At 32.7% G+C, this 25,443-nt stretch overlaps 1 protein-coding gene across 2 annotated transcripts in view; it reads left to right on the forward strand.

The window, feature by feature from the left end:
- LOC124709114 (cytochrome P450 4C1-like) overlaps positions 1-25,443 on the forward strand; it is a 98,050-nt gene that overhangs the window by 21,009 nt on the left and 51,598 nt on the right. The window contains exon 4 of one of the 2 annotated variants that reach the window (XM_047240768.1): positions 24,111-24,296. The exons of the other annotated variant lie outside the window; for it this stretch is intronic. Within the exon in view, the coding sequence (XP_047096724.1) occupies positions 24,111-24,296 (186 nt within the window). The remainder of the gene's footprint in view (positions 1-24,110; positions 24,297-25,443) is intronic. 2 annotated transcript variants of the gene reach the window in all.

Here is a 25,443-nt window from a genome sequence, read left to right on the forward strand (position 1 = left end):
AAATCATGGAAAACCTAAGTCAGGATGTCTGGACGCTGGTTTTAACCGTCGTCCTCCAGAATGCGAGTCCATTATGCTAACTACTACGCCACCTCCCTCGGTAATGGAGTTTAAAGAGTCTCTGTCAGACATAGAATTTAATTAACCTCATTCGCAAGAAGTAGAGAGATAAACAAAGAACTATAAACCTACTGTATATCCTCATTTTGTAAATAAACAAGACGCATATAGAAAATTTTCAACAATCGTGTAGAAAAATCATTACTTTATAATCGAGGGAAAGGACAGACTGACTTACAATGTGAATATAACACAACTGACCTTCTGCAGATGGTGAACGAGGATTATAGGGAACCTTGCAATGAATTATCACTTTCACTACAGTTCATTGTTTTTGATAAACCTTTGGGCTCAGTTTTAGTAAAGTCTGCACTTTAAGCCTTTCGTATACAAAGAATGGAGGAAAATGGGGGCTTAACTTCCTATTGACAATGAAGTGCAAGTTCCGAATTCCAAAGGGTGACGAACGAAATCATCAAAAAGAATCATGCCAACATATGCCTCGGAAAACCTACATCTGCACAGCCAGACGCAGTTTGAACCGCCGCACTCGTGAGCGCCAAAATGGCTCTGAGCACTATGGGACTTAACATCTGAGGTCATCAGTACCCCTAGACTTAGAACTACTTAATTAACCCGAGGACATCACAAACATCCATATTAGACAGGATTCTAACCTGCGACCGTAGCAGCCACGGGCTTCCGGACTGAAGCGCCTATAACCGCTCGACGACAGCGGCCGGTCCTGAGCGCGAACACCTAGACTTAAGAACTGCGCTGCCTTGCTTGGTTTGGGAAACGAGGGCTATAACATTTCATCAACTTACATCACTGTGGGGAAGATATATGCCCCAGTACATCTCCAATCAGGCTTCTTAAAGACAGTGAGGAATTCATAATTGAAAGAGAAGTCAAGAAAGAAAATCCATGTCAACAAAACTATTCTAAGGAATCCTATAGGACATTTCCAGATCTTTCAGTTTAGGAAAAGGAGTAGGAATGCATGTTAATGGAAGATACCTGAATCACAGGCGTTTTTAAGATTAAGTTGTACTGTTTACCTCTTTGAAAAATCACCAGTAGCAAAATAACTTAATAGAGCAAGTTTGAAATAAAATCAAAAATCAATAACAATAAGGCAAAAATAATGTATACCTAACATACCAAAAAGAAAATTTTATGAACGTCTATATATAAAAGACAATCTCCCGACCAACTGACTGGCTGACTGACTCACTCACTCACTCACTCATTGACTCATCCCTATCCAACCCAAACCTCCAAGCACAGAAACTTAAAATGTGCAGAGGGTGCTGGTCTTATACTTTAGGCGTTGTTTAGTAAGGGATTCTTCGAAATAATTATGAAAAATCTGCCTCGATTTCACAAACTACCTTGTGTTTACCTAGGTTTCAGCATGGGTAACCACACCTTCTTCAGAACAAATATAAAACAGCTTGCCTCAATAGTCATAGTCAAAGGCTAAAATCAACACCTACAGTGGCAATATGTTATTAATATAAAATCAACTTTATATTAAGTTAACTTAAATATCAATTAATTAAATAATCTAACTATAGATAATTATATAACTATTATTATAATTAATATAATTATTTATGTTAATGGAAGAAATTATATTTAATATTATTAATTTTGTTTATTATATCCAATTATAATATTTAATATTAATCTACATATTATTATATACTTTATAATACAATAATTTATTTTAAGCTAAAAACATAAGTAGCTATAATCCTTGGTAAATAAATATATTAAAATAATCACTTAATAATAATAAAATAAACTTATAGGTATTTATATCTAATTAGATGTAATATATTAATATAAATTATTTATTATATATAGATATGTATATTAAATAAAGAAAATATGCGTAAATCGAAACAAATTAATTGAAAATAACTGAAACTATACACAACCTAATTTATAAGAAACTTAATTTATATATTAAATAAATGAAGTGCCTGATTAAAGGATTACCTTGATAGCGTAAATTAAGTAAATAAAAATTACCTTCATTAAACAAATTACATAAGATAGAATTAAACTACTTCCTTTAGTATCATAAAACTATCGTGCATCATGCACCTTAAAATAAAAAGGTAAGCTAATCAAGTTAATGGGTTCATACCCCATTTATAGAGGTATCAATCATCTCCTTTTTAATGAGCAACAACTCTACAAAACTTCTCTTCCTATCAACATTAATGATAGGAACGATCCTGTCCATTTCATCAAATTCCTGACTTGGGGTTTGGATAGGACTTGAGCTCAACTTACTTTCATTTATGCGGCTTCTAACAAGAAATAAAAAATATAATGATAAATCAATTAAATATTTTATTGTCCAAGCAATAGCTTCAACAATACTATTATTTTCAATTTTGTTGATTCAAATAATGTACCCAATAGGACGCGAAACAGAATTTATCCCCTGAATAATAATTAGATCCAGATTATTATTAAAGATTGGAGCTGCACCCTTGCATTTCTGATTTCCAGAAGTCATAGGCGCTTCAAGCTGAAATAACTGTTAAACATTAATAACATGACAAAAATTCCCCCAATAATGGTACTATCGTAATGTATTCAACTAACAACCTTTATTTGAACCATTATCATTTTAAAAATTATTATTGGGGCAATAGGAGGTTTAAATCAAACATCTTCACGAGAACTTCTAGCATACTCTTCAATTAGTCATTTAGGGTGAATACTCAGATCCTCAACAGTCAGAGAATATATCTGGGAACTATACTTCATTATTTATTCATTACTAAGACTAATCATAGTATTATTATTCAAGCAAATAAATTTATTCTTTATTAATCAGATCTATTCAGCTAGAAACATAAAAACTGAAATTAAATTCATAATATTTTTATCCCTACTATCTCTAGGTGGTTTACGACCATTTCTGGGGTTCCTACCGAAATGAACCGTAATAATTAATAGAAAACAACATAACAACCATTATGACTATTATAGTCATACTAACTACAATTACACTTTATTATTACACATGTATTAGATTCTCAGCTCTAATTATATCATATACTGAAAATTCATGATCTATAAAGATAAAGTTTCAAAAATCAAGAATTAGTCTTCCTATAAGCATAGTAATTTCAACATTAGGATTAATTTCAACATCAACCTTAATCTCATTGTAGTAAGGACATAAGTTAATTAAACTAATAACCTTCAAAGTTATAATTAAAAGAATAATCTTTTATGCCTTAGTGAAACTTAACACCTCTAGAATTGCAGTCTAGAATCATAAATGAATGTAAGACCAGATTATGGTATGAGAGAAAATATCTTATAAGTATATTTGCAGTCTACCACCTAAAATTCAGCCATTTTACTGCGAAAATGATTATTCTCAACAAACCATAAGGACATTAGTACTTTATACTTTCTATTTGGAGCATGGGCAGGAATCGTAGGAACATCAATAAGAATACTTATTCATGCTGAACTAGGCCAACCAGGATATCTAATTGGAGATGACCAGATTTATAATGTTATTATTACAGCCCATGCATTTGTAATAATTTTCTTCATAGTAATGCCTATTATGATTGGTGGATTTGGTAATTGACTTGTACCATTTATAATTGGTGCACCAGATGTAGCATTCCCACGAACAAATAATATACGTTTTTGACTACTACCGTCCTCATTAACCCTTCTTCTTACATCTTCCATAGTAGATAACGGTGCTGGTACAAGATGAACAGTTAACCCCCCTCTAGCAGGAGCTGTTGCACATTGGGGTGCATCTGTAGATCTAGTCATTTTTTCACTACACTACACAGGTGTATATCAGTTCTTGGTGCAGTTAACTTCATTACAACAGCAATTAATATATGATCAGAAAGTATAACTTTAGACCAAACACCTTTATTAGTTTGGTCTGTAGCTATTACAGCTCTTCTTCTTCTCTTACTTCCAGTTTTAGCAGGAGCCATTACTATATTATTAACATATCGGAACCTAAATACATCGTTCTTTGACCCTGCAGGGGAGGGTGAGACCCAACTCTATATCAACACTTTTCCTGATTCTTTGAGCACCCAGAAGTTTACATTCTAATTTTACCAGGATTTTCTATTATTTCACACATTGTATGTCAAGAAAGAGGAAAAATTGAACCATTTGGAATGTTAGGTATACTATATACCATGTTATCAATTGGATTAATAGGGTTTATTGTATGAGCACACCATACATTTACAGTAGGAATGGATTTTGACACATGAGCATACTTCAAATCAGCAACAATAATTATTGCTGTACCTACAGGAATTAAGGTATTCAGATGATTAGCTACATTATATAGAACTAAATTCAAGTTTAATCCACCATTATTATGAGCTCTAGGATTTATTTTCCTATTTACAATTGGTGGATTAACAGTGTTAGTACTAGCAAACTCATCACTTGACATTGTATTACATGACGCATATTATGTAGTAGCCCACTTATGTTATGTCCAATCTATAGGAGCAGTTTTCGCTATTATAGGAGGTGTTATTCAATGACACCCATTATTCACAGGATTAACTATAAGCAATACATGATTAAAAATTCAGTTCACAATTATACATTCTTCCCTCAACACTTCTTAGGAGTAGCAGGAATACCACGATGATATGCAGACTACCCAGACATATATACATCATGAAATGTAGTATCAAGAATTGGATCTACAATTTCTATTGTAGGAATTATTATATTCATTGTAATTATATGATAAAGAATGATTACAAACTGAGCAATTATATTTAGAGCTAAAATAAGATGATCAACAGAATGACTACAAAATAATCCACCTGCAGAACATAGTTACTTAGAATTACCATTAATCTATAGAATCTAATATGGCAGATTAGTGCAGTAGAATTAAACTCTACAAATAAAGGTTTGACCTTTTATTAGAAAAAGCATCAATGGCAACATGATCAAATTTATCCCTTCAAGATGGAGCTTCACCATTAATGGAGCAACTATCATTCTTCCATGATCATGCTATGGTCATATTATTATTAATTACAGTAATTGTAGGTTATGCCCCAAGTTATATACTATTTATTGCCTATACAAACCGAAAAATGCTTCATGGACATTTAATTGAAACCATCTGAACAGCTTTACCAGCAATTACCCTAATTTTTATTGCTCTCCCATCACTACGACTACTTTATTTACTTGATGATTCAGTAGATGCAATAATCACAATCAAAACAATTGGACAAGAATGGTACTGAAGATATGAATATTCAGACATTATAGAGGTAGAATTTGACACCTACATAACACCAGAACAAGATTTAGATGTAGATAACCGAACAATTCTTCCAATAAATACAGAAGTACAAGTAATTACAAGAGCATCAGATGTTCCTCACTCATGAGCAGCACCTGCTTTAGGGGTTGAAACGGATGCCACACCAGGCCGACTAAATCAAGGAAAATTTACAATAAACTGTCCTGGACAATTTTTCAGCCAATACTCAGAAATTTGTGGAGCAAAGCACAGGTTTATATCAATTGCAATTGAAAGAACTTCAGTAAATTTATTTATCAAGTGATTATCTAAAATAAACTAAGGAGTATAACATTAGAGTGTAAATCTAAAATAACTAAACAATTAGTAAACCTTGAAACATCAGATGATTGAAAGTAAGTAATGGTCTCTTCAACCAGACAATAGTAAATTAACGACTACTTCCAATGGGGAAATTTAAATCTAAATCCCTCAAATATCTCCTCTCAGATGATTCTCCATATTCGTTATATTTTCAGCTACTTTAATTCTATTCAATCAAATAAACTTTTTCTAATTTAAACCTAACCTCATTAAAAGAGCAGAAAAAGAACAATTGACATAAAAAATCTAAATTGAAGATGATAACAAATTTATTCTCAACATTTGATCCATCAACTAATATCTTCAACTTGCCATTAAATTGAACTAGAGCATTCTTAGGACTATTATTAATCCCAACAATTTTCTGAAATAAATTAAACTTAAATTTACACAACAAATTTAAACATTACTAAGACCAAAAACATTTAATGGAACAACATTCATCTTTATCTCAATCTTTATTACAATAATATTTTATAATTTTATATAACTATTCCTTTATATTTTTACTAGAACAAGCCATTTAGCATTAACATTTGCAATCGCTCTGCTCATGTGATTAAGATTTATAATATTTGGATGAATCAATCATACTAACCATATATTTACACACCTTGCACCACAAGGAACGCCACCTGCATAAATATCATTTAAAGTATTAATTGAAAAAATTAGAAATGTCATTCAACTAGGTACACTAGCAGTATGACTAGCAGCAAACATAACTGAAGGACAGTTATTATTAACCTTATTAGGAAACACAGGATCATCTGTAGCAATAAATTTAATTTCACTGCTAGTTAATGGACAAATACTTCTATTAATTCTATAATCACCACTAGCTATAATTCAAGCTTATGTTTTCTCAATTTTAAGAACATGGTATTCTAGAGAAGTAAACTAAACCTATGTTAACAACTCACTCAAATCACCCATTCCACTTAATAGACTACAGACATTGACCACTAACAGGAGAAACTGGAGCAATAGTCCTAGTATCAGGTTAGCAAAATGATTCCACGTATTTAACATTAATTTATTCATGACTGGATTCGGAATTACCTTATTAACTATGATTCAATGATGATGAGATGTAGTACAGGAAGGAACCTATAAAGGTTACATACAGCATTTGTATCAATTGGATTACGATGAGGAATAATCCTATATATTGCATCAGAAGTGTTGATCTTTGGATCATTCGTCTGAGCCTTCTATAGAAGAAGACTAGCACCATTAATTGAACTAGGAATATTATCACTGCCAATAGGAATTCAACCTTTTAATCCTATACAAATTGCGTTACTTAATACAGCTATTCTTTTAGCCTCAGGAGTAACTGTAACACAAGCACATCAAAGCTTAATAGAATCTAACCACACTCAAGCATTACAAGGCTATTCTTCACAGTACTATTAGGATTATATTTCACAATACTTCAAGCATATGAATACTGAGAAGCACCTTTCACTATTGCAGACACAGTATATGGATTAACATTCTTAATTGCAACAGGGTTCCATGGACTCCACATAATTATTGGAGCAATCTTCTCAACAACATGTCTACTTTGACACTCAATAAACCAGTTCTCACCATGACACCATTTTGGATTTGAAGCAGCAGCATGATATTGACACTTCATAGATGTAGTATGATTATTCTTATATATTTCTATTTATTGATGAAGTAGGTAATTGTTTTTCTAGTATAAATAGTACATTTAGCTTCCAATCAGAAAGCTTGATGTAAATCAAGAAAAACAATCTTAATCATATCTACAAGAATTTTTATTAGATTTATTATTCCAATCATTGTTATCAAAAAATTAATCAATAACCGGGATAAAAGATCACCATTTGAGTGTGGGTTTGATCCAAAAAGATCAGCATGAATACCGTTCTCCTTTCGATTCTTCTTAGTCGCAGTATTTTTTTAATCTTTGATGTAGAAATCACACTAATTCTACCAATTGTAATTATTTTCGAAACTTCAGACATTATAAACTGAACAGTATCAACAATTTTTTTTATCATAGTCCTACTAGGTTGACTATATCATGAATGAAATCAAGGAGCCTTACAATGAGCAGAATAAAGGGCTGTAGTTAACTATAACATTTAGGGTTGCATTCAAAAAGTATTCACATAATCAATCAACCTTAAATAGAATAAGAAGCGAAATATTCCAGTCAGTTTTGTCCTGTAAGATTGGTAAATAATATACCCTTATTCTTATTAATTGAAGCCAAAAAGAGGTGTATTACTGTTAATAATATAATTGAACTATTAAGTTCCAATTAAGGAAATGTAAAGCCAATATGCAATCCGCAAACTTTTTATGTTACCAGTTAAAATCTGTTAACATTTCTAAAATTTATATAGTTTAAATAAAACATTACATTTTCACTGTAAAAATAATATATTCATATTTATAAATACCTAAAAGTAAAAAATACTTACTTAACATCTTCAGTTCCGTGGTCTAATTATAAGCTATTTAAGCATAAGAAAAGCAACATCACTAAAATAAACATTCAAAACATAAAAGTTAAAACACAAATGTTAAAGTTAGAATCATATCAAACTTGGATATAACCATTTAAATAAATAAATAATCTGTATGAACGCTGGCCACCAAATAACTCACCTCAATCATAATCAAATGGTTTTGATGAATAATAACCCAACTTTAAAGGAATATATCTAACAAACTTAGTTGAAAGTAAAGGTATAAATCATATAGAATCAACAAACCTAACAAAAGAAAGCATACTTAAAGAAAATAAATTATGAGAAAAATCAAACTTAGAAATAAGATTACCCAAATAAGCACCCAAAACAACAAATGTAATCATAAAAAACTTTAAATAATAAGGGAAAGCAATCACATGAGGAAAAGAGAAAATCAACCAAGAAAAAAACGACTACCACCAGAAACATCAACAAATAATAAACCAATCATCCCAAATGAAATATATTTACCCTGATCATCAAAAGAAAATATAGAATAAAAATTATTATCCCCAGATATTGAATAATAAAATACACAAAACGAATAAGAAGCAGTTACCCATAGCAAAAAATAACGAAATAAAATTAAACAATTCATTCAGCTTAAACAAACAATTTCAAGAATCAAGTCCTTTGAATAAATCCAGCCAAAAAAGGTATACCACACAGAAACAAACTAGAAACATTAAAACGAACAGAAGTTAAAGGCATAAAATTAACAACTGGGCCCATAAAACGATTATCCTGAGACTCCTTTAAATTATGTATTATTGAAGCTGCACACATAAATAATAATGCCTTAAGTTAAGCATGAGCCAACAAATGAAAGAATGCAAGCTTTGGATAACCTATAGCCAAAATTGTTATTATGAAACCAAGTTGTCTTAAAGTAGAAAGAGCAATGATTTCCTTTAAATCAAATTCAAAATTAGCACCCAATCCAGCCATAAATATAGTTATGCAACCAATTACAAGCAAAAATAAACCACAATTATAAGTATCTAATATTGGTCTAAAACGAATCAATAAATAAACTCCAACAGTAAAAAGAGTAGAAGAATAAACTAAAACAGAAACAGGAGTAGGAGCAGCCATAGCAGCAGGAAGTCAAGAAGAAAAGGAATTTGAGCTCTTTTAGTTATAGCTGCTAAAACAATTAATATAGTAATAAGCTTTATTTCAAAAGAATTAGAAATAAAATCATAATAACAAATATAATTCCAACCACCAAAATGAAAAATTCAAGCAATAGAAATTAAAATAGCAACATCACCAAAACGATTAGAAAGAGCAGTTAATAAACCAGACTCTGAGATTTCAAATTTTGATAATAAATAACTAAACAATCAGAAACCAACCTAAATCATCCCATCCTAACAAAATTGTAATCAAATTAGGACTAATAATCAGAAACCCTTTAGAAAGAATAAATATTAAAACAATAGTGATAAAATGATCTATATTTTTATTTTCCTGACATATAATCCTCTCTATAGTAACTCACCAAAGAAGAAATATACACAACAAAAGTTATAAAAGTAAGAGATATTCAATCCAAAATTAGAGTTATAACAACTATAGAGCCATTAAAATTTAAAAGATCTCATTCAACAAAAACTTTATAATCAATTATTAAATAATAAATTCCTAAAATAAAAATTATAGTTACCGAGAAGAACAAAGAAAGTAACTCAAAGAACAAATAGAAAATAAATTCACGGCCTAAAACGAAAAACTTCATATCATTGATTCCACAAAAAAATGTTTTAAACTAACAGACTTAAGTAATTTATACAAAGAAATACTCACCCATCAAACAAAGAATATTTAAAGGTAATCAACACAAAAGTAAAAGATGATATTCTCGAAAATAATCAAGAGAATAAGTATAAACCTCAGAATAATAGTTTCCATGCTGAGAATAAGACTATATCTATAAAATATAAACAGCTCTAAAAAAAGACAAAAAGATTAAAGCAAAAAATCTAAAAGAAGATCAGGACATAATTCTATTTAATAATCTAAGTTCACCTACGAAATACAATGATGGAGGATCAGCCGTATTTGATGATCTTAAAAGGACTCACCATAAAGCCATTCTAGGTATTAAATTAATTATACCCTTGTTAATTAATAATCTTGGTCTACCTAAACGTTCATAAATAATATTAGACTAACAAAACAATCCAGAAGAACATAAACCATGACCAACCACAAAAGAAAGTGAACCTATTCAATACCATCAACTTATAGCCATCAATCCACCAATAACCATTCTTATATGAGTGACAGAAGAATACGCAATTAAAGACAACCTGATGAAAACAAATAAATCTAACAATAATTCCACCAGATAAACCTAAAGACAATCAAAAATAATTAAACCTTAAACACAAATAAGAAATAACCTTCATAATATGAAAAATACCATAACCAACTAAATTTAATAAAACACCAGCAAGAATTATTCTACCTGAAATAGGAGCCTCTACATGAGCCTTAGGAAGTCATAAATTAACTAAAAACGCCAAAATTATAAATACATGAAATATAAAATAATAAGAACCCAAATCAACCAATAAGGGGAAATATAAAGTGATAGAAAAATCATAAACCTTAAATAAAACCAACAACAAAAGCAATCTACCAACCAAAGTATAAAAAATTAAATAAACACCAGCCTGAAAACACTCAGCTTGATAACCTCAACCTGAAATCAAAAGCAAAGGACGAACTAATCTAGCCTCAAAAAAATTAAGATTAAAGAAAAAATTCAAAAACTGAACAAAATTAAACTAAAAGATAAACAATCAATACCAAAATAATATCTAATAATTTTTAAAACAGCATATGACTAGTTTGGACAAGAAGAGAACAGAAGCTTTCGAAATGTGGTGCTACAGAAGAATGCTGAAGATAGGGTGAGTAGATCACGTAACTAATGAGGAGGTATTGAATAGGATAGGGGAGAAGAGAAGTTTGTGGCACAACTTGACTAGAAGAAGGGATCGGTTGGTAGGACATGTTTTGAGGCATCAAGGGATCACAAATTTAGCATTGGAGGGCAGCGTGGAGGGTAAAAATCGTAGAGGGAGACCAAGAGATGAATACACTAAGCAGATTCAGAAGGATGTAGGTTGCAGTAGGTACTGGGAGATGAAGAAGCTTGCACAGGATAGAGTAGCATCGAGAGCTGCATCAAACCAGTCTCAGGACTGAAGACCACAACAACAACAACATGACTATACACAAATTATAAAAACAAAACTCGACAGAAACATTAAACAATGAACCAATCACCAAAAATTATTTAATAAACAAAGAGAAATCAAAAAATGGTTATAAATAAATACTTTAACAGAAGGATAAACCAAAAGAGTTTAAAGAATCATTACCATGGGACCGAATTATTGAAACCAAAATAGAAAGACCCTAAGCACCTTCACAAACAGAAAAAACTAAAAAAATAATAGGAAAGCAATAATCGTAATCAGATTCAATAAAAAAACAATAATTAATATAAATAAGGAAAGAATTATATACTCCAATCACAGAAGAATCATTAATAAATGCTTACGGTAGGAGAAAAAACATAAACACCAGCAAAATATACCAACAAAGACATAAAAACAGAGAATATAAACATTCGGTTTAATAGTTTAAATGGTCTTATAAACCAGAAATAAGTCTAGCCCCCAGTTTTAAATTTCAGAGGTGGAAAACTTCCACTGTCAGTCCCCAAAACCGATATTTTTAAATAAACTACTACTGAAATGATTAAAATAATAATTATATCACTGTCAAATGTAATAAGTATTAATTTTATTAAATTAAGACACCCAATATCAATAATACTTTTCATTATCCTTCAAACACTCCTAGTTTGATTAATAATAGGAACAATAATGGAAAGCTATTGACTATCATATATTTTATTCGTAACAGTTCTTGGTGGTATATTAGTTCTATCTGTTTATATTACAAGAATTGCATCAAACGAAATATTTCAACCTAAATCAATTACCATAATTATCATCTTAACAATATGAGTTGTTATTATATCAACATTTATTATCCTAGACATAACAATATTTATAGACTTCTTAAAAAAAACCGAAACCATAAATTTTGATAATTCAATCAATTGCCAAGAAATACCAATAAAGATAGAAAAATTATATAATAGACCAACATTTATTATCACAATTATAATAATAATTTATTTATTTTTAGCACTATTACCAGTAGTTTAAATTACTAATATTAACCAGGAGGCTAGTCATAAAACAAGATAATTTATTAATGAATAAACCCTTATGATTAAGACATCCTTTAATTAAAATTATTAACAACCCTTTAGCTGATTTACCTGTACCAACAAAGACTTCATTTTGATGAAATTTTAGATCTCTACTAGGATTGTGATGGTAATTCAAATCATAACTGGACTATTTTTAGCTCTACATTATACATCAAATATTGAAATAGCATTTAGTAGTGTAGTACACATCTGTTGGGACGTAATTAATGGTTGAATTATTCGAACTTTACATGCAAATGGAGCATTTATATTTTTTATTTGCATTTATTTGCATGTAGGACAAGGAATTTACAATGGATATACATATATATGTATATATATATATATATATATATATATATATATATATATATATATTACGTTGAGGCCAAACATCATTCTGAGGTGCAACAGTATTTATTAATTTACTATCAACAATTCCATACTTAAGAACAGATTTAGTTCAGTGAGTGTGGGGAGGATTTACTGTTGATAACGTGACATTGAATCAGTTCTTTACATTTCATTTTGTATTATCATTTATTATTGCAGCTATAGCAGCAATTCACTTATTGTTTCTTCTTCAAACTTGTTCTAGTTACCCGTTAGGGCTGAACAGAGGTCTCGAAAAAATTCCATTTCACCCATATTTTACTTTCAAGGATTCTATCACATTAATAACATCATTACTAATTATATTAGGTTTAATTAACCCATACCTTCTAGGAGATACAGATAATTTTCCACCTGCCAGTCTATTAGTAACAACAGTTCACATTTAACCAGAATGAAACTTCCTAGTTGCATATGCAATTCTACAATCAATTCCTAATTAGTTAGGAGGTGTTATTGTACTATTCTTTTCAATTAGAATCTTAATAATTTTACCATTCTATAACAAAATACCATTCTGAGGTATCTAATTTTATCCTATCAATCAAATTCTATTCTGAATTATAGCAGTTGTTGTATGTTTATTAACATGAGTTGTTAAACTACCAGTTGAAGAATCTTATATGATAACAGGACAAATCTTAACAATTATATACTTTACACACATCTTAATTAATGCCCATGTTGTAAATGCATGAGATTAGCTAATCAAGGAATAAATAAGTTAATTAGCTTAGGAAAATCATATGTTTTGAAAACATAAAACTAAAAGTTTGACTCTTCTGTTAACTTTGCTTTAAAAATTTCACTAAACAAATGAAATAAATAAAATATTTAAACCAACAAAGAAAATAAAAAATTTTAAAGATAAAGGTAGAAAACTTATTCATCCAAATATATCAACATATCATAAGGAAACATTGGTAAAGTACCTCAAACCCAAATAAAACCAAAAGATATAATAATTAATAAAAAATATAAAAGAATAAAAATCACCACCTAAAAAAATTAAAGCTTACAACATTCTTATAAAAACAATTCTAGTATACTCAGCTAAAAAAATTAAAGTAAAACCACCTGCACCATACTCAATATTAAAGCCTGAAACTAACTCAGACTCACCTCCAGCAAAATCAAAAGGCGTACAATTAGTCTCAGCTAAACAAGAAGCAAAACAAGCTAAAGCTAAGGGAAAAGAAATAATAATAAATCAGCAATCAAGCTGATAATTTATAAAATCAAACATGTTAAAACTACCAATTAAAATAATTAAAGACAATAAAATCGAAGCTAAACTAACTTCATATGAAATTGTTTGAGTGACAGAATGGAGGGAACCTAATAAAGAACAATTTGAATTAGAAGATCAACCAGCAATTATAACAGTATAAACACCTAATCTAGTACAGTATAAAAAAATAAAAACCCTTAAGAGAAAGAACACATATAAGTTAAGTAAGGGAAAATTACTCAAACAGCTAAAGAAATCATTAAATTAAACAGGAGAAAAATAATAAAGTAATTAATTAGATATAATAGGAATAGGCTGCTGCTTACAAATCAACTTAATAGCATCACTAAAAGAATGTGGGATCCCTACAAATCCTACTTCATTTTGACCCTTACAAATCTGAATACAACCTAAAACCTTTTGCTCCATTAAAGTTAAAAAGGAACTCTAATGAAAACACAAATAACTAATAAAAGAAAATTTAAAATTAACATAAATAAATCGTTAAGTATCAATACTATCTGTAGAAAAAATCTACATAAATGAATTCTAAATTCAACACATTAGTCTGTCAAAATAGTAAATTAATTAATATTAATAAATTTACTAAAAAATAATTTAACTATATCATGCTTTCATAGTAATATGGGTTAATATTCTTAGGATAGAAACCGACCTGGCTTGCACCAGTCTGAACTGAGATCATGTAAGAATTTAAAGGTCAAACAGACCTAATCACTGGGCTCCTGCACCCAAAATTTTTCTTAATACAACATTGTGGTCGCAATCTGCTTTGTCGATATGAGCTCAAAAAACTAATTACACTGTCATCCCTAAGGTAACTTAATATTATAATCAAAACAACAAACATAAATCAATGATATATTAATGAAGAGTTTATCTATTCTTCATGTCACTCCAAGAAAACAGTAACATTAAATATAGAAAGAGAGACAAAAACCTTTATAAAAGTAAAATATTAAGCTCTATAGGGTCTTCTTGTCCTTAAGAAGAATTTAAGCCTTTTGACTCAAAAGTTATATTAAAAAATTTATTAAGAGAGATTTGATTTCTCATCAAGCTATTCATTCCAGCCACTAATTAAAAGACTAATGATTATGCTACCTTTTCACGGTCAAAATACCATGTCTCTTCAAAAATCTGCTCAGTGAACAGGCCAGACCTCAAAATATTTTCAAGAGGACATGTTTTTGATAAACAGGTGGACATCAATTTTCCCTAGTTCCTTATAATAAATTTACAAGGTAAAAATTTTGTACAAATAAATATACTAATTCTATCATTATTAGTAAAAGTTAAAACAATTAAATCAATAATCTTAATAAAAAACCTAAAATAATTATAAAATCAAAATATAAAATAATGAACTAAAACGTAATCTTAAAGATTACTGGTTTAAAACTTACTATTATATTTTAGAAAACTAATTATAGGTTAATAACTTCGAAGCTTATCTCTTAAAGATTAAATTAGTTGATATTTATACTTAAAAAATTAAATAACTTTAAAAACTTAAATTTTTTCTTAAGAAACTAGATATCTTAGAAAACGATTAACAACTCATATCTATAAATAATTTAATAATTATTATGATCCATTAACTATAAATTCTTTACAAATCAACCCAAATCAAGACAAGTAAAATAAATACTAAAATTTTGATAAAGCCTGATACAAAAGGTCAAACAAATAAAATCTACTTTAAAAAATTTAAAATAATATTTCATAAAACATTTACATTACCAATGTACTATAATTTTAAAAATCAATTCTATAAAATATACTAACACAAACACCAACAAAATTATTTATATTAAATAATTAAATAAACAATAAATCAATATAATAAAATAAATAATCAAGACATCCTGATTGCACAGAAAAATTTTCAGTGTAACTGAAACACTTTACTAATAAGTTATATCTTGAACCTCTTCTTAGATACACATTCCAGTAAATATACTATTTTAAGACTTATCTCATCTAAATTGAAGCTACCTTAAAATACTCAAAATAGAATACTCAATAATGAGAGCGACAGGTGATGTGTACACAACTCAGAGCCAATATCAGTTAAATTAAATAAATCAAATTATTATCAAATACACCTTTATCAACAGTAGTTCACCATCAAATCCATTATAAACAAAAATCTATTGTAATGCACCTCCTCTTAACTATATATTGCAACTTGACCTGAAATATTTTATGATTATAAATCTTGAAAATTATAACTCTAAAAAGATTCGCTGATAATGGAGATATATAAACAAGTAAATTAAGTATAGTAAATCATGTATTATCAATCACGGGGTAGGTTCGTGTGAATGGAATGAGATACTGTCAAATTCTTTCAGTTTAAAGACCTTAACTAATAGTACCCCGGTAAATATAATTAACATTTAAAGTAATAGGGTATTTAATCCTAGTTTATTATTTAAATTAAACAGTTCGTAAAAAGAGCTACAAATAAATTTCAACATTCCACCTTACAAATTTATATTTTAACCCTAATAATATAAACAACTGTTTTAACCAATAATATTCATTTGTATCAATTGTATGGCACGAATCATGCCGATACTAAATCAGTGGTTAAATCCCAAATCGCTTGATAATTAAATCAAATTACTGCAAAAAGAACATTTAGTTTAGCAAAACTTAAATATAATACAAAGAAAAAGTGAATAAACCAGCAAGAATAAAACTTTTAGCAAAAAATAAGAATTTTAAAAATTAATCAAAATAGGAAAAACACAAATATTTAAAGAAAAAGAAAGAAAAAGTACAGATAATAGCAAAAAAAGAAACAGACCCCCTTTCATGACCACAAAACTTCTCTATTATATATAAATAAAAATAGATATGGAACACGTATACCAATAAATGTATGATATTCTTCCTTATTTAATCTTTCTTTTCACTAATAATAAAGAAATATTAAATAATATAATAAATGTTTTCGATATAAATATGTAAATTAATAATAATTTAGAAAAATCCTCCTCAATTGCACAAACCCCTAAGGAGTTGAAATAGGAGATGAAACGTTTTTTGAAAATACTTCGCTATTAAGGGAATCTTGAAGCTACAGTTACCAAAATTACTATTTGAATTCTCTATCAGAAATTAAAGCACATGCTTCAGAATTTTCGAATTTCAGTGACTAAGGAGAACAATAGCAGATGAATTCTTTTTTGGAAAATAAAGCACTACTGAAACTCCTAGTGAAGCATTATCAAAGCTACATCTGTGAAAGCTGATATTAGACTTCTTGGTCAGAAACTCAAAAATATGTTTCTGTTTTTTGGAAATTCAACCCCTAAAGGGCTAAGAAAGGGGGTGGAAATTGATATAAAACACTTCATCATGAAAGAGTCTTTTAAGCTAAATCTACGAAAAATTGTATATGGCTTCTTCATTAGGTGAAAAGGACATATTTCAGTGTTTTTGGAAGTTCAACCCCTGAGGGTCTGAAGTAGAGGATGGAAATTTTTATGAAAATATTTAGCTACATTAAAACATTTTTAAAGCTAAAGCTATGAAAATTTGTATTTGACATCTAAATAAATATGTGTTAGGAGATGGAAGATTTTGTGGAAATATCACCACAAGAATGTAAAGGCATGATTAACAAAAACCAGTCTGTCCAAAGTAAACTCAAAAGACAGTGTTTCTATGGTCTTAGTTAGCTTGCAAAGCTTAGAAAATGCTACATTTTGTGAACAACATAAAAATTTTATTAAAGAAAAACAAAAAAAACCTCTGCAGACTATACAGCCAACACGAGCGAAGCATTGGACGCAGTAAAGACATTAACTGACTGGTAAGCACTTTTGTTCAGGTCATTTGCAAACAACAATCGAATCGGCAGCAAAACAAATCTTTCGGACGAAAAAAGTCTGTATGGGCTGACGTTGGTATTCTGAAAGAAGTTTTCAAATAAAGGTTCTGATGTATTTGAAACTGAAAGCTTACATTCAATGTGTGGCACATGGCTTCTAGCTGCGAGGCATCAACTTTCATTGTCAAAACCGTTCAAAAACTGATAGTTACTCATCACGGAATGTAGATGTGTAAGTGAATGATTACTGGAAGAAGACGAAATCAAACTAGTGCACTGTGGAAGTAGGAAGATGTGGGAATATCACGTAACTAGAAGAAAGGATACAGAATATACTAAGAGCACTGTATACTGAATTCTTTTGCACAAGAAGAATCAGACGACCACATATCTGAAGATATAGAAATGAGACAAGAAAACATAATAGAGAAATTGTATATTTACGTCTGAAAGCCATAAAACATGGACAAATTTCGAGGAGGCTGTATCGAGAAGTGGATGTCAAATGACTGATGATCATGGTGATTCTGATGATGATACATACATCATGTTATTTAAAAACAGAAGGGGTGTTTGTGATGGCACCTAAGTCACCACAGTGAGTGGAATAATTCAAAGTACCACGTCACTTGTAATGGCTGTCAGTGTTTCCCTGAACACAGGATGGGCAAGACAAATGTTATTACAATATTTAAACTGTGACAGGTAGATGACAGGCGACACAGAAGAAACTCAAAGATCCTGCAGATACTGAGATTTTCAACTACTGCTTGAGATTCCCAGTGTGTACCATCATGTCAGAAATGTACTGTGATAAGCCTCAAATGGGCACTGTCTGATCAAAATGATTCAGACACCCTATGTAATGTGGAATTGACCACCAGATGTCACGAGAAGCAGAGCTCCCAGTACCAAAAAAGAGACGGGGAGTATTTTACTGTCAGTAGAGAAGTAGCAACAGCAGGATGGGTTGGTAAGGTGAATTCATTGAATTCGAACTTAAACTTGTCTTTGGATGTTACGTGAGTAAATAATCTATCAGGCATCTTTTATCGCTTTTAAAGCTGTCCAATTAGACTGTTAGTGATGTGACTGTGAAATGGAAAAGCGAGGGAATGAGCACAGCTAAACCAAGACCAAGCAAACTTCATGTACTGACGCGACAGGTACTGTCAAGCATTCCAGAGACTGGCTGTAAGAAATCACATGAAATCGGCTGAAGGACTCACTTTTGAGTTCCAGAGTGCCACAGGCAGTCAAGCTAGCACTATGACTGCCCACAGGGACTTAAAAAGAATGGAGTATAATGGTCGACCAGTTCCTCATAAGGCACACAGTTCTGTAGTGAATACTAAGTGACGATGGAGCTGTAAAGAGCTACGCCACTGGACGGTAGATGACTGGATACGGGACACTGAGGGTGACGAATCACACTGTGCCCTGTGGCGAGCCGAGGGAAGAGACTGTGTTTGGCGAATGCTTCGAAAGCGTTACCTCACACATGTGTATTGGCAACAGTGAAGTGCCGAGGACGTAGTGTAACGGTTTGAGGTGGTTTTGGCGGTTAGAGTGGGGTCCCCGTAATGCGCTTAAGAAAACTCTAACTATGGTAAGGATATGAATTTTACTGTATTGCGTACTGGAGACGATGATTGTATGAGCTTCACAATACACCCGGTCATAAAGTAGCATCTACGGGACCATGGTTTGTGGATAATAACATTCCTGAAACGGACCAGCGTATCAAGATTCCGGATATGGAAGTAATGGGACACCTTTGGGGTGAGTTAGAACGTCGACATTCTTCGGTTTCGGCTCTTGGGTAAGACATTCCCACACCTCATTGAAAGTATCTCCTTATTAATATACAGTAATACACTCAAGAGCCAAAGAAACTGGCACACTTGCTTAATATCGTGTAGGGTCCCTGCGAGCAAGCAGAAGTGCCGCAACAAGACGTGGCATCAACTCGTCTAATGTCTGAAGCAGTGCTGGAGGAAACTGACACAATGAATCCTGCAGGGCTGTCCATAAATCCGTAAGAGTATGAGAGGGTGGAGATCTCTTCTGATCAGCACATTGCAAGGAATCCCAGATACGTTCAATAACACTCATGTATGGGGAGTTTGGTGCCCAGTCGAAGTGTTTAAACTCAGAAGAGTGTTCCTGTAGCCACTCCGTAGCAATTCTGGAGGACCCGGCCTGAGTGGCCGAGTGGTTCTAGGCGCTACAGTCTGGAACCGCGCGACCGCTACGGTCGCAGGTTTGAATCCTGCCTCGGGCATGGATGTGTGTGATGTCCTTAGGTTAGTTAGGTTTAAGTAGTTCTAAGTTCTAGGGGACTGATGACCTCAGAATTTAAGTCCCATGGTGCTCAGAACCATTTGAATTTGAATTCTGGAGGTGTCACGTGTCACATTGTCCTGCTGGAATCGCCCAAGTCCGTCGGAACGCACAGTGGACACGAATGGATGCAGGTGATCAGACAGGATGCTTACGTTCGTGTCGTCTGTCAGAGTCGTATTTAGACGTATCATGGGTCTTACATCATCATAACTGCACACGCCTTACAACATTATAGAGGCTCCACCGCTTGAACAGTCCTTTACTGATATCCAGAGTCCATGGATTCATGAGGTTGTTTCCATACCCATACACGTTCATCCGCTCGACACAATTTGAAACGAGATTCCTCCGACCAGGCAACATGTTTCCAGACATCAGCAGTTCAATGTCGGTGTTTATGATCCCAGGCCAGGCGTAAAACTTTGTGTCGTATAGTCATCAAGGGTACACGAGTGGAACTTCGGCTCCGAAATCCCATATTGATGATGTTTCGTTGAATGGTTCACACGCTCACACTTGCTGACGACCCAGCATTGAAATGTGCAGCAATTTGAGGAAGGGTTGCACTTCTGTCACGTTAAACGATTCTCTTCAGTCTCGTTGGTCCCGTTCTTGCAGATATTTTTTCGACCGCAGCGATGTCCGAGATCTGATGTTTTACCGTTTCACTCGTGAAATGGTCGTACGGGAAAATCCGCACTTCCTCGCTGTGTCCCATCGCTGTACTATAACACCACGTTCAAACTCACTTAAATCTTGATAACCTGCCATTGTAGCAGCAGTACCCGATCTAACAACTGCACCAGACACTTGTCTTATACAGGCGTTGCTGACCGCAGCGCCTTATTCTGCCTATTTAAATATTTCTGTTTTTCAATACGCATTCCTATACCAGTTTCTTTAGCACTTAAATGTAGATGTCTGGAAACCTCTGATCAGATACTGTACCAATGCTGCCCGTATGACGCTTCTTCTTTAGTGTATATATCTCACGATAGCTATCGATTGGTCGCTCTCTACTTTGTTCCGTGCCTCTTTCTTAATCTGTCGATAGATTCCTCAGTTTTTAATGTCATCTAGCATTCCGCGTCTTCTTCTTCCATTTCTTAGCTTTCTGTAATCATTTCTTCACCTAATCTTTTGCACGCAATTTCCTCATAACACACTTTCTGTACCACACAACGTTTTTTTACTCGTTCTGTCGTTTTCACTAGTTTTCTTTCATCTCCTAGTCTTAGAAGTACTTCTTCATTCATAATTTCGTCACTCCATTTCACTTTTATCATATTCCTTCATAAGTACATTTCAAAACTATTCAATTATTTATCCTCTTTTTTATGATTATCCATGATTCGCTGTCACACAGCACTACACTCCAGGCGCAACGCTTGGTGAATCTTTTTCTTAGTTCTATCTCAATTATCACCGAAAAGAAAAGTTGCAACCAGTCACGCTATTTGAATGATTTTTTTTTCACTGTAACTAGTTTCGGTCGCAGATGTCAGTAAGGTTTCGTACAAAATTCACATTTCGTGCTATAATGTAGAATGAAATGTAACATTCTGTTTGAGATTTTGCGGTTTAGAAAAGCTTTTACTTTGTATACAAAGATACATTTTGCTTTACTTAAGGAAAAGATTGTGTTTTATACACCACATCACAGACGACTCCTTCATTGATACGTAACACGTTGGAGCATGGACTAAAGACAAAATGGCGGGCCCTTGTACTTACATCGGACGTCACGTCAGCTGATTATAAATGCTATGGTTAACCTGTTCTTTTCACTTTGGCAGTTTGAGAATCACATTAATTCGTATTTGCTTCTTTTTCTTCTCATCTTTACCTTTTCCTGGTATTCTTTCATTCTCACACTTTGTACCCTTTTTTGCTCTTCTCTCCATAATGTCTCTGTACTGAGCACATCCCCTCTCCTAAGCTTCACATGATCCAGTCACCTAGCCATACACTCCCACACCTCTGCTGCAACATCTCCAAAATGTTAGGGTATCGCTGGTTGTAGCAATTTTAACATTTCACGTGGGAGTTGAAGTGGGCATGCACATATCATGCACTTGTCGCCAAAGCTCTGTTTGCTTATCTTTTGTCTTCTGAAGTGGTGGACATCTTGCAGAAGACCTCGCACCATCGTGGCTAATATGAGGATTCGGTTTTGTGGGTCAACTACAGGTCTACTTTCCAGAAATGAGTACATAATTTTTAAGGGAGCCAGGTATTTAGTCCACGTTGCAGTGTTTGGCGTAACACTCAAGCAAATCGCTGTTGCAGTCACAATTATATCCTACTACACACGTCCAAATTAATGGTAGTGAACTATTTTACAGTGTCATAGGCACTATTGCGTAGTGCCATATACTCAGACACCGGTATATTACTGCTTCATTCGACCGTACCGTCTAAACGAAAGCCATGAACTCAATGGAATGCAATAAAATTTGAATAACACTGTATTAAAACAAACATGCCGATTAGTGAACGCACTTCTCGGGTCACAAATTCCCTCTCGGTAAGTCTCACTAATGAATGCTGTCTGAAGATTGCTGTCGGCGCCTGACGCCACTGAATTGACAAGCTGCAGCGGATTTTCTGTCACTTGGTTCTGGCCAAACAGAGGCCACAACACGCAGCGCTGCCGTATGAGGCGTTGCTACGACCAGTCAGTTAGAGGTAGGGAAACAGTCCTCACGTGAATACCTACTCCTTAGCTCCTGATCACAAATCAATAGGCTATCCGGTAGAGGGATTTAAGCCATACTGCATTTTACTGTTTGCACCAGGCCAATTAGTCATAACTTATACACAATGATGATATTCATATCAGAAAACTTGTACCATGTAGAACTGTTATTATGTCTTTAGTTTTTCCTTCCTACTTTTAATACTGCAGTCATGCAACTTGTATATTTTAATATCGTGTTCCGTCGTTGTACACTGTGTTTTTGTTAACATCCTTGACATCCTACTGGAACAGGTAGTATTTTACCCGGCTAATATCTGATCCTGCATGATCAGTATAGTGTTACTAAATGTTGACCCGTAGATCATAGACTTCTTTGCGTCTTTTCCTCGCTTCCCTTACTGATACGAGCACCGAATTAAGTTACTAGTTGAAACATTAGCCACTGTCCCACCGCCAAAGCAGGTGTTGTGGTGTGACACTCTTTCTTAATTCAATTCCTACGAGCCAAGATCGGGAAACTCACGCACATCTCTCCCCAACAGATCCAGAAGCCTATAGTGCTGGAGATAAGCGCTATTCCCTATCCGATAAAAATGTGCCTCCAGTACCTTGGAACTGTTGACGTGCTTGCGAAACATAACTGTTCCAGGAGAAGACAAAATCTGTCATCGTTAAAGCGACGCACCGATACATCCGAGCCATGACATAAATTTTCCAATGAGGTGGTCCGATGTCCCTGCGACGCCATGTCTACATTCATCGATATCATTACTAATTAGTAATTCTTTTTCCAATTGAAAGTGTTTGGACACAGATGAAGTTTTGGATTTCCCATCCGTTCTTCCTATTAAAAGTCCAGTTTCATACAATAGTAAGAGTGTTTCGGAACGCACTAATTTTGTAGCTCAGGAATGTAATGATAATTTTATGTTGCTCAAGGACATAAAATGTACGCCGAATAGTTTCCGGATCATTCAAAAGTTTGCGAAATTATTGTTGTGTTTGTATCCTGTTTAAGGTCAGAAGTGGTTCTTACACCGAAAGATGATTACGCCAGCTTTTCACTTCAAGATCCTAGATAATTTCGTGGACATATTTGGAGAGAATTCACAAATACTGGTCGAGAAGTTGAAGAGCAAATCGGACGGGCATGCCTTTGACATCTATCCATACATTACGCGTTGTGCCCTGGATATCATTTGTGGTGAGTATTATTTTCGAAAAGCGTAATATTTTGGTAGCCTACTAATAAATACCTGTAAAAAGTGAGCTTTCTTTCTTCTGAACGTGTGATTGCTTAATATGCCACACAACAAACTGGTTAAACGGACCTATGTACCTCTAAACAAATAACGTATTGAAAGTTACAACTCTGAGGCTTTTTTGGCCACTTCATGTCTTTTGTCAATTTTAATCGAACAATCCAGTAAATTTGGTTTACAGTTCCCTTTATAAATTATCTTTGCTTCCCAAGAGTTGCAGCTACTGCTCCCCTCGCATACTATTGCTTCCTTAAATTTAGGAATATATTGACTAGTTTGATCATGGAGCAGGTAAGCGGTTAATGCTAGGAATAATTCTGATCAGGGTTCAAGCGCGTTTTATTAGCTTAGTCTTCTACCTAAGATAAAAAAGGTACAATTTCTTGAAAAACATCTGTAAGATAAATAAACAATAAAAGGCTTTTACTAACTCGTTTAATTTCGTATTTTGACTTCGGAAAATTAACGGGACACTTCTGGTTTACTGGCGTTTACGTAACGAGCCTAATGGAGTTTTGGAATCCATACATGTTATAAAAACGTATGTGTGTATGTACGTTGCACGTCTCCGTCTAAACCACTGGACTGATTTCAGTCAAACTTGTGCACATGTCTTTTACTGTCTCGAAAGAAACGCTGTTGTGGTAAGAAGCACCCATCTATCAAAGGTGTGAGTGGAGGTGAAACAGAGGTGTGGCCCACAAGTCGCGGATACCCATACTTTAGTCATTCAGTATTTGACAATACGAGCACTTAGTGACTTACAACAAACTTCAAACCTTTACAAATTTTTTTCTCGCTGACAACCTCTACTACATGATGAAAGGAAAAAAGTATATCGCTTGCTTTTTTCCAATGTTCGTGCAGTAAAAGTACAGCATGAGGCATGACGTTATAATTTATTGTTTCTTTACTACTAACTGTATTCGCGACACATTTTGCTGCCAATATGCGCATATTGCACTGAACGTAACTACAAAATAATATCATTGTAAGATACGTAGATCAGGAGATATGACGTCATAAAAAATGAGATGCGTGAAAAACTGCCGCATCGTAAATGACCTTTAAATTTGTTACTTCGTTACT

Source organism: Schistocerca piceifrons, chromosome 7 (assembly GCF_021461385.2).
Source record: "Schistocerca piceifrons isolate TAMUIC-IGC-003096 chromosome 7, iqSchPice1.1, whole genome shotgun sequence".
NCBI lineage: Eukaryota > Metazoa > Arthropoda > Insecta > Orthoptera > Acrididae > Schistocerca > Schistocerca piceifrons.